General features: G+C 39.7%; 2 protein-coding genes across 3 annotated transcripts in view; both read right to left on the bottom strand.

The window, feature by feature from the left end:
* Positions 1 to 2425, bottom strand: part of bpnt2 (3'(2'), 5'-bisphosphate nucleotidase 2) — a 7691-nt gene extending 5266 nt beyond the window's left edge. Inside the window, exons 1-5 of one of the 2 annotated variants that reach the window (XM_024273275.2) lie at positions 2266 to 2425; positions 1849 to 1994; positions 1058 to 1130; positions 835 to 981; positions 168 to 324 (exon numbers count right to left, since the gene is read on the bottom strand). In XM_024273275.2, coding sequence (XP_024129043.1) covers positions 168 to 324; positions 835 to 981; positions 1058 to 1130; positions 1849 to 1967 — 496 coding nt within the window. In that variant the 5' untranslated portion in view covers positions 1968 to 1994; positions 2266 to 2425. Of the gene's footprint in view, positions 1 to 167; positions 325 to 834; positions 982 to 1057; positions 1131 to 1848 lie in introns of both variants that reach the window. The other variant, XM_036216243.1, reaches the window with a different exon arrangement.
* A 1407-nt stretch (positions 2426 to 3832) lies between these two features.
* dars2 (aspartyl-tRNA synthetase 2, mitochondrial) lies at positions 3833 to 10223 on the bottom strand. The gene is made up of 17 exons (XM_024273273.2): positions 9901 to 10223; positions 9726 to 9825; positions 9472 to 9538; positions 9276 to 9377; positions 9101 to 9196; positions 8893 to 9016; positions 8773 to 8819; positions 8581 to 8687; positions 8093 to 8162; positions 7142 to 7321; positions 6765 to 6872; positions 6576 to 6638; positions 6304 to 6456; positions 5999 to 6217; positions 5811 to 5921; positions 5616 to 5691; positions 3833 to 4214 (listed from the first exon to the last, which is right to left on the bottom strand). Exons 1-17 carry the CDS (start codon positions 10049 to 10051, stop codon positions 4018 to 4020), a joined length of 1971 nt encoding a protein of 656 aa, XP_024129041.1. The 5' UTR covers positions 10052 to 10223; the 3' UTR covers positions 3833 to 4017.
* Between the last annotated feature and the right edge of the window lie 74 nt (positions 10224 to 10297).

Here is a 10297-nt window from a genome sequence, read left to right as displayed (position 1 = left end):
TAGATAGTAATCCGTTGCAACTCTAGAACTATTAAGAACTGCTTAACATCTTTATCTATCTAAAACCACCTAAGCGTGATCATCCTGGAGTTAAGGAGAGATAGCAAATACTAAATTGAAGAACGTTTGTGTTACAACTTATAGATTTTGATCTAGTTACTTCCTACCTGTGTACTCCTGAGTTGCATCTAGAGGATCGATCCACACGGTGATGCTGTCAGCAGGAACCTCTGTACTTTCCTTGACTTTTTCTAATATTTCAGCTGGTATTTTTTTGTCCCAGGTTACTGAATCCAAAACGTTGTCATGTTCTTCACTGTGAACCTAAAGGTAAAGACGCATAAATATCACATTCCCATACTTGAAAAGGATACACTTCCCACCTTTAGATCAACTTCTACTAGTGACCCATAATATCTGGTTTAATGGACCACTCCCATCATATTTCAATCATAATTAGGCAATTTTTAGCCAAAATAATAAAAAAAAATGTTGTTTTCAAGTTTTTGGAGAGCGGCAGGACTTTATTAGAAGAGGAAAACAGATGTATGTGGATCTATTCGTCTGCAAGAATGGAGCAGAATAGAGAGCTTGTGACTGCCTAGAGTATTTTCTACATAACAAATACAATCTTTTCCAAACAGTATTTCTGCATGCTCCTGATTCACAACAACATTCTTTATCTATGTCCTCCACCAACAGAAAAACGCCACAACAACATGTTATAAAGATGATTTTCCTCAGAGCAGGTCTTTAAGAATAAAACATTTAGCAATAGATCACATGGTTAAGCCAACACACTAGAATAAACAAGTCTACAGACGCTCGACTCACCGTGACATCAGGGAAAGTGTTGCTTAAAAGGTTGAACATCTTCCTGTGAGATTGCAGGTCACCCGTGGTCAGCAGCTCTTTGGCCCCCTCTCTTGTTTCTCCTTTGGATTTCTCGTTCAGACTGTTCTCATCACGTATTCTTTTTACCTTGAAATAAAAAGGAGAATGAAGCCTCCATTCCACTTAATGTTTTTCAGGAGTTGTTACCACCAGGGACCCTTACCTCTTTACCACCGAGTACTGCAGCCTCCACCGAGACGGCAAGAAGTTCTCTCAAATCCACTTTTTTAACCTGCCTACAGACACAAAGGGACACAGTATTTTGAGTCAGCTGCTCAGCTTACGACAGGCATTTTGTCTCATTCACTTTCTTCTGCTCATCTGTGACCGGATCGCTGGGGCAGCAATCTAAAGCGAAGACCCCCCTCTCCCCAACCACTTCCTCCAGCTCCTCTGGGGGATGACCCCAAGAGTCCCAGCCCAGCTGAGAAACATACTCTCTCTACTGTGTCCTGGGTCTTCCCCGGGGCCTCCGCCCAATGAGATATGCCTCAAACACCTCCCCAGGGAGGCGTCCAGGAAGCATCTGCACCAGTTGCTCGAGCCACCTTAACTGGCTCCTCTAATGGGGCTGTCTTTAATTGACAAAACTGCCTTAATTTTGCCATCTAAATTAGTAAATCCATTTGTCAAGTAGAAGAATTAAAAAAAAAAAAAAAAGAAATGAATGCAGTCCAGCAACTCTGAAAAAATGCCACACATTTTTTGAGATCATACTTTTTTTAAAAAGCTCCTTTGGTGATTTAGAAAATGTAAAAATGTTATTTAAAGCATCAATAACGATGACTGCTTCCAAAAAATAAAAAAAGCAAAAGCTGTTTCTGCTGTGTAATCATTCACAGTTCAAGCTGGCATATTGGTTTTTAAATAGAATACAATCAAATGCATTTGAGACTTTGTTTAAATCAGACTTCAAACAGAAACGATCAAGTTACAGAGAGGGAAAGTCCTGACCTGAAGGCAGACAGACGGCTGGAGATCACGCCAGCATACAAATGGTAGATGATGCCGAGTCCCAGCAGGCAAAACACCGCCACACCAAGAGGGGAGAGCCGAATCCCCATAGGTGCCATTATAGCAGGAAAAATAGGGTTGTTTGGCTAAAAAAGGTGAAGCAAACAACTACTTTATAGAACAGAAGGCTGACGTGGCTCTCCCAGCAGCAAAAACTCTCCGAGGTCCTGCTCGATCCTTGACGTGCTGCTGCCTCGAAGATTTTGACTCAGGAACAGAGAAAAACGAGCTTCACTACAGCTGACAAATAACCAAACAGGGTTAGCTAGCTGTTAAGCATATCTAGAAAACTGTCTACAGACAATTAAACAGTTACTTAGTTTAGTTTCAATTTGAAACGACATTCCGCTCTCATACCAGCTCAGCAAATACTTGTTCTCAACGTTCACTTGTTAAAACGAGCAAAGAGTTCACCGGTGCCAAAGAACAGACGGAACAATCACAGCTCTGTTCCGACATTTTTACTCTCGACGTGCAGATGTCACGACTGACTCCTCCTCTTCCGGGTTACTTATGACGTTACACAATTAGCCGGATATCCTTATTTGTTTAACTCAAGACTTCAAGATAAGTGTAGCAAAAGATAAAAATGATATTTAAAAAAAAAAAAAAAAAAAAAGAAAAGAAAAAAAAGTCATCTGAAGATTGTTTTGCGAGATTATTGAACTAAAAATATTATCTTTTTCATTTTTAAAGTGATTTTTAATTGTATTTTTTTCTTTTTTTTGTCCACAGAAGTGTCATATTTCATTGAAAAAAACAATATTATTGTTCATAACTTCACTGTAAAAGCGAAATTGTCATAACTTTTTCCTTTTGTATTTCAAAACTACCCATTTCCATAATTCTAACATTAAAAACATCAAAAATAAATGTTTGCTTTATCTTTTACCGCATAATTTTACATTTCTCACTGTTTTACTTTGACATGAAATCAAAGTGAGTTCAAGATGACTCTTTTCTGAGCCATAGGTGAACTTTGAAACATTTTCAGCAATTTGAACAACATGATCAGTGCTGACACTGCAATGCCACATGCTTAATCTTTCAGAACGTAATGTTATACAACCTAATAGTTTCTCTTTGGATTTTAATTACCCCTTTTTTCAAAAGCAATGCCCCATAAACAAGTCACTGTAAAATGTCTGTACCTTCCACCTTTCTGTACCTAAGCTCCTTATATGACTAGTTTGCATCCTGTCTCTTGCGAGTCATTTAAAATGTTTCCAGTGCTACTTTGTTAAAAGTACACCTCTTAAAATGTGTTATTATAAGCCCTGGGAGTCCATTCAGTGATGCAACAATTCAACTTTGGCAGAGTTTCACTGAAAAATCTAGTTTGTCTTTAGCAAAATCAGCAGGAATTTATATTTTGCAACTAATAAAAATTAAATGTAGTATACCTCAATGGGGCTTTTTTTTTGTCCATCTGAGCTTCTTATTGCCTGCGATCTCAAACTAAAACTTAACAGATACCCGAGTAAAACACCCAACAGACATGAAAAACAAATTTGGTGTCTTTTACAGCATAACACACACCTCTAAAACATCTATCTATTACAGGAAATCGTGGTGTTACTCCATTAAAGGAGCTTCTACACATTTTCCCTGAATAACCAACATTGTTGTGAGCTGCACTGCCCCCTCCTGGCCTTCTTGGTTTACAACAACCCGGGAATTTCTGACATCTGTCATTCACTTTTAGATAAGACATTTTTTAGGCTGTGTGTGGAGTGCAACTGTTGGAAAATCCCATAAAAACACCATGGATTTATGGTTATGATATTTAAAAGAAATATTAAACATTTTCGCCAGAAATTAGGTTCAAGTTTAACTACTTTGCTCTAGATTAAATCAAGCAAATGTATTTTGTTGTCCAAAATAATGTAAAATAATCAGCTTTTTAAAGACAGTAGAAAGCATCGTCTATGAAAAGTAACGTTTTATTTTGAAGGACTATAACATAAAATGAAATGTGATTAATCACGAGGCAGCAACATCTGCAACATCTCCTAGGATGCTGTTGTATAGTCTATGCAGACCAGCCTGCAGTAGCTTTACTCTTCTCAGACTTCTTGTTGGCAGCCAGGGCAGAAGGGGTAACACTTGTCAGTCCTGTTGCTTCCCTTCTTCTCCTCCCTGTTCAGTTGGCCATTTGACAGAAATGTGGTAGGGCCTCAGCTCCCGGTCTGAGACCATGTCAGGTGCACGGCTCATGAGATCGTGCCCACGGAACGACTTTGGGAATGCAATGACGTCGCGGATACTGGGAGCTCCGACTATAATGGAGACCAGCCGATCCAAACCTGAAGGAAAAAGAGTTGCAGTAAAGTCAGAAACCTCGGTGTAATTTTAGATGCAGATCTTACCTTTGAAGCTCACACAAATCATGTTACAAAGACTGCATTTTATCATCTCAGAAATATTGCCCGAGTGAGTCCCTTTCTCTCCAGAGCCAGTGCTGAAATATTGATACATGCTTTCATAACATCAAGAATAGATTATTGTAATGCTCTTCTTTCTGGTGCTAAGAAAAGCACTATAAATCGGCTGCAGCTAGTCCAAAACTCGGCGGCACGCCTTTTAACCAGGACCAGGAAGAAGGAGCACATAACTCCAATTCTGAAATCTTTGCACTGGCTCCCAGTCAGCTTCAGGATCGATTTTAAGGTCCTTTTATTGGTTTACAAGGCCTTACATGGTATTGGACCTTCATTTTTATCAGATTTACTTTTAGTTTATGACCCTCCCAGAACCCTCAGGTCCTCAGGTGCAGGTCTGCTGGTGGTCCCAAAAGTTAGAACAAAAACCCATGGCGAGGCCACATTTCAGCACTGTGGACCTCGCCTGTGGAACAGCCTGCCTGAGGATGTGAGGGCTTCATCCACTGTGGAGGTTTTTAAGAAAAAGCTCAAAACTCATCTTTTTAGTATAGCTTTTACCTAGTTCTTATATGCCCACATGTTTTTATTGGATATTTTACTTGCGGGATGTGCATGTTGCTGGATTTTTAATGTGTTTTTATTTATTTATTTATTTATTTTATTTGTATTTGTTTTTACTTTCTGTCTTTCTGTTATTCATGTTGCTGTGGAAAGCACTTTGAGATGCTTGAAAGCAGGAAAAGCGCTATATAAATAAAGTTGAATTTGAATTTGAATTTGAATTTGAAGTATTTGTTAGGTGTTGTGACATTTTCGTTTAAACTTTGATGTCCCTTTAGGGGCTTTGTAATGCCTCCCCCCAAAAAAAACTTTTGCAAATTTATTTAAATGTAAAATCATTTTAAAGGAATCCCTAAAAAATAATTTCTGTTAGAAATATAATGTTACCTTTATGAGACCCACTCTGCTAAAAATCATGTTTTGGGTGTTTTTAACATGTTCTTGTGGCATTTTTCTCATAATAGAGGAGGAGAAAATTAAGCTTAAAGTTGTATTTTTTAATAATTTCTTCATATTACTTTGCTCCGAAGAAACTATGTTCTAAAAAACAGTACAAGTTTTTTTATTTTTTGCTAAAAAGGACATAATCATAATTAAAAGAGCACTGGGAACGCTTTTAAAATAGGTCAAAAGATGACTGGAGTGGGTTTTTAGGGAAGAACAGATTCATGTTTCTCTGAAATATGTGCATACATTTAAACAAAAACTGCTAAAGCTTATGAACTGCATATGTTTCAAAAGTAACTACAAAGAGGGGCTCACCTAGAGCAATGCCTCCATGAGGGGGCGCCCCTGAGTCCAGAGCCTCCAGCAGGTGAGTGAGCTGACTGGCATCCTCCTGCAGAGGAAAAAGCTTGTGGTCAATAATTATTTCTAGTTTAATTTTCAATTATCAGATAACTTGGAGTATTAATCATAACTGCAGCTATGAGAGAAGCAAGTCTTTGTCTTACTGACCTTAAGGATGTTTTTTAAGACGTAAAGCTGTTCTGAAGCCTTATGGATGCGGATGGATCCGCCCCCAATCTCACAACCGTTCAACACCAGATCATAGTGCTGACCGCGCACCTGTAGGGGACAGTCTCATGAAACTTTGCACACATTTAGTTCACTTTTCCACAAACATCCAGGTGCAGTATGAGGACCTTGTGTGGCTCTGTGAAGAGTAAAGCAGTATCTTCTGGCAGTGGAGCAGTGAACGGATGATGGGCCGACTCCAGCTCCTGCGGCTCGTCTTCTTTGGGTAAAAAAAGAGGGAAGTCGACAACCCAGAGGAAGTGGAAGGCTAAAGGGTCCCGGACTGAACAGCCGTGAGACTCCAGCAGCTGCGCACAATGCAGACGAAGACCTCCCAGTAGGGGGCGCTGGGGGCAGAGCAACCAACAAAGACAAACTTTATCTTACCCTCCCTCTGTCTACCTACTCACATCACAGAACAGCTGGACCGTACCACAGTGTGGAGGGGGCCGGCTGCTATCAGCAGAAGGTCTCCTGGTTGGGCTCGAGTCTTCCTCATCAGATCCTCTGTAAGAGAAGCAGACAGCAGCTTCTTCAGAGGAGACTTCAATGTCCCGTCTGTCCTGACGAGCACCAGGCTGAGCTCCTAAAAACGACACAGGGATAAACAGCAATAAACTAAAAGTAATTGTAATTGAAAACAGTCAAGCTAATCAAACAAAAAAGATAAAAAATGTTTAGATGAAAAATTAATCCATGACCTACCTGTCCAAATTGCGTTTTGGCTGTCTGTCTTATTCCCTCCAGCTCTTTTCCAGTGAAAAGTTTCTGTCACCAAACACAAGGAAGTAAAAGAGTTTTGACAGACAAATACAGCAAAACACAAATCTCACAATTCACTTAAAGCCATGTCCTCCTCTTTCAGTCAATTTAATGGAAGGGTTTCCTTCTTACCGCTCCACAGGGAACAAGGACGGTCTGAACGGAGCCTTCTGGTTGGTCCAGAGCCGATCTGAGAAATTCAACTTGTGTTGATGAGAAAACATCACTGATGTCCATCAGCTGCAGAGACGGGGAAACACCAGCGTTTAAATGCACTTTGTCTCATGTTACTCTTAATTAACTAAGTGCATCAAGATCCTAATAGAACCAACATACAGATTCTGTTTGGAGCCTGGAATAAAACTAGTGAGTTTATCAATATTTTAAGTAACATTTAGCATTAAAATACGTAGAAAATTGTGCTGTAAGTAATATTTGATAACAGTGTTTAGAAGGGTTTGGCTTTGTCATCCAGTAACTTCAATAAACTGAAGGTTCTGGGGGCCCACCTTCATGTTGAATCTTGTATCCGGTTTGTCTACGCCGTAGTCTCTCATGGCTTCCTCATACGTCATAGTCTGAAAGGGAACCTGAAGAGAGCCCTTCTCTGCAGGCCAGGAGTGCTGCAGCATGCCCTCCACCAGGGTCCTGATGCCTTCCTGCTCCACAAAAGACATCTCTATGTCCACCTGGGTGAGTGGGAGGCACAAGTGTCTTAGGGAAAATGCTGCTCTAAAAGGACCAGAGACATCCTGAGAGTTACAGAAAAGTGTCTAGAGGGGGGATCAGGGGCAACGTCCACCCCAGATTTTCATAAGACAATCTCTGCTTTGACGTGTGGTTGTTTAAGTCCATCAACCGCAATGTGAGGAACAAACGCTGAACGACCGACTCTGGTTTAGTTAGACTTTTCCAGCTGCTGTCATGCTTAAAAACGGTTTCAGGTCACATTAGTTTAAAAAATAATAAGTGAGTTATGTCAATCAGGACAAAGTCTGTACTGTCTATTAATTTTTCACATGTATGAGAATGCTGTACAACTTAAAGATGTAATTATTTTGGGAAGTTTACAAGAATTTTCTTTTTCAAATTTTTGACGATTGTGTTTGTGGAATTTTGCTAAATTGGTAGCCAAATAAAAAGAAATGCATATGCACTAATTTACCTTTACATACTTTTCTTTTTTTTAATCATAAGAGTTAAATTGTGCTAAAAAAAACAAAGAAAATTAAGTAATTTCATTACACATTCTAAACTTCTTGGCATTCATTTAAGTCATCTTTTGATCTATTGTAAAAGTGTTTCCAGTGATTTTTTAAATTATCATTATTCTGCCAAAATTTTAAAAATTGCACCATTTTCTTAGACAGTTTCTGCAGAGCGGTTGTGGGCGGGTCCAAAGGACAGACTCTGCCCCCCTAATAAAAAGGCTCTGGACACAGCATCACCTTCTGCCTCACCTGTGTGAACTCCGGCTGACGGTCTGGTTTGGAACCTTCATCTCTGTAGCAGCGAGCGATCTGAAAGTACCTTCACAAAAGGAAGCAGATGTTGTGATTGAAATAGAACATGTGAGGCTTTTATTACATTAAATTATGTTGTACTTCTGTATTAATATGCCAGTAGTAACACTCAAAAAGTAAAAGAATAAAATGTCAGTGTGAAAAATGTTTATGTAAGAGAAAGTAAAATAAAAGAATCATGAATCAAAGAGTGTTTGTGTAAATGTCTCATCTGTAATACATGTATGTTTATATTTTAGCCCAATGTTAATTTTTTTGATGCAGTGCATTTAGTCTTTAGGGAGAAATGTTTGCAAATGTTCCAGTTCCATTTCCAGTGTTTAAATAATTTTGGCCTGTTTTTTAACAAACTGCAGGCAGTAAAAATAAAAAAAGCACTAAAGTTATTAAGGGAAGTTGCTGATTGTCAGTGTTTTGAGGCTCACCTGTCCACACCTGCAACCATGAGGAGCTGCTTAAACTGCTGCGGACTCTGAGGCAAAGAATAAAACAGGCCCGGCTCTCTGGATGGAACCACAAACTCTTTGGCCCCCTAAAACACAAACCGTTATCTTTCTCTGTTTGGGAGTTTGGAATTTGTTATTCCTTTTCATTAAATCAAATGTAGACCACCTCACCCCCGGCGTTCTTTTGAACAAAGTCGGTGTTTCTACATCAACGAACCCTAAAAACAGAGCAAACAGAATCACTGAGCTGGATCTGATATGTATCAATGAAAGAACAATCGATGTCCATACCGTGCTCATTGCAGAGGAATTCTCTCATCTTCATCACCAGCTGGGATCTCAGCCGGAGGTTCTTCTGCATCCATGACGACCTCAGATCCAGATAGCGATACTGCATCCGCAGAGCCTCGGACTTCTGCACAGTCAGACACAGCAGCATTGCTTCTTTACAGCTTAATTAAAAAACACATAAGAATAGAGCTTCCATTAGGATGCTTACTTTGACAAACTCTTTCATCTCAAAGGGGAGCTTCTTGCATACATTAAAAACCTCCACGTTTTCAGCCAGAACCTCAATTTCTCCTGTCGTCATTTCCTGGTTTGAAAATGAGAACATTGTTTGAGAAAACTGTTGATTCAAATGTTATATAGGTAAAAATCTTTTGCACACAAACCTTATTTTCCTGGCCGGCTGGCCGTTTTCTGACCGTCCCTGTAACCATGACGACTGACTCCACAGTGAGATTACACAGATCTGCTTTAACTTTACTTGCAGACTAAACAAACAAAAGAACTTTGTGGTCAAAAGTTGTTTTTGTCTTCCCAATTTAATTGATTCTAACAGATTTAAATGGTGGGAACCTTCCATACCTCTTCTTGAGGAACAAGGACTTGTGTGAGGCCACTAAAATCTCGGAGGATGACAAACAGGTCTTGCCTGTTGACAGAAAAGTGATGCTTTTTTATGAGTAAAAATGACAAAAGTGTATTTAATAAAAGTCCAAGTGGCCAAATTTGTATCAAAGTTAACACGTTTCTGATGTAAATTCACAAATAAACAAAATAGTCAAAGTGTTTCATTGCATTTTAAAAAATTAAAAGATAACTGGAAAAAAAAAAGATACCTGAGGTATTGGACCCAGCCACACAGAGTGACCCTCTTTCCCACGTGACCCATATTCAACTCCCCACAGGTATGACTCCTCAATGACAGGCTGCTAGGACCTGACACCAAAACAAGACAGTAAACAATGACGGAGTGTAATGTTGTCAGTTATTAAACTGCCAATCTAATGAAACCTGTAGAGGCTGGAGGAGTGTAAAGTCTTTTAGAGCAGCTTGAGGTTCTGAGTTGAGGTCTCCTCAGCAGAAGTCCTCCACATGAGGAGTGACACCAAACACTGCGAGCACCGAGGAGCCTCCGCAGCAGCAGTCTGCTCCTTGTCGCCATCGCTTTCACACAAATGTAAACGCTGTAATCCGAATCAGACCTGATTCCACACCTCCAGGTTGAATAAATGTTCGCTCATGCGGATGAGCTGCCCGGCTTGTTGTGAAATAGTTTACTATCGAGGAAGCCGTCACATTATGGTCAGTCAGTTCCGGGCAGCATGAACGGATGTGATGTCATGATACAACACGGAAGTGATTTCTGAGACATAACTCAACTTTTTTTTTTTAATTCAAGAGAGATTAA

This window comes from Oryzias melastigma, linkage group LG17, assembly GCF_002922805.2.
Source record: "Oryzias melastigma strain HK-1 linkage group LG17, ASM292280v2, whole genome shotgun sequence".
In the NCBI taxonomy this organism is placed as follows: Eukaryota; Metazoa; Chordata; class Actinopteri; order Beloniformes; family Adrianichthyidae; genus Oryzias; species Oryzias melastigma.
Note: the sequence above shows the minus strand (reverse complement) of the source record. Positions and strands in the feature narration are given on the sequence as shown.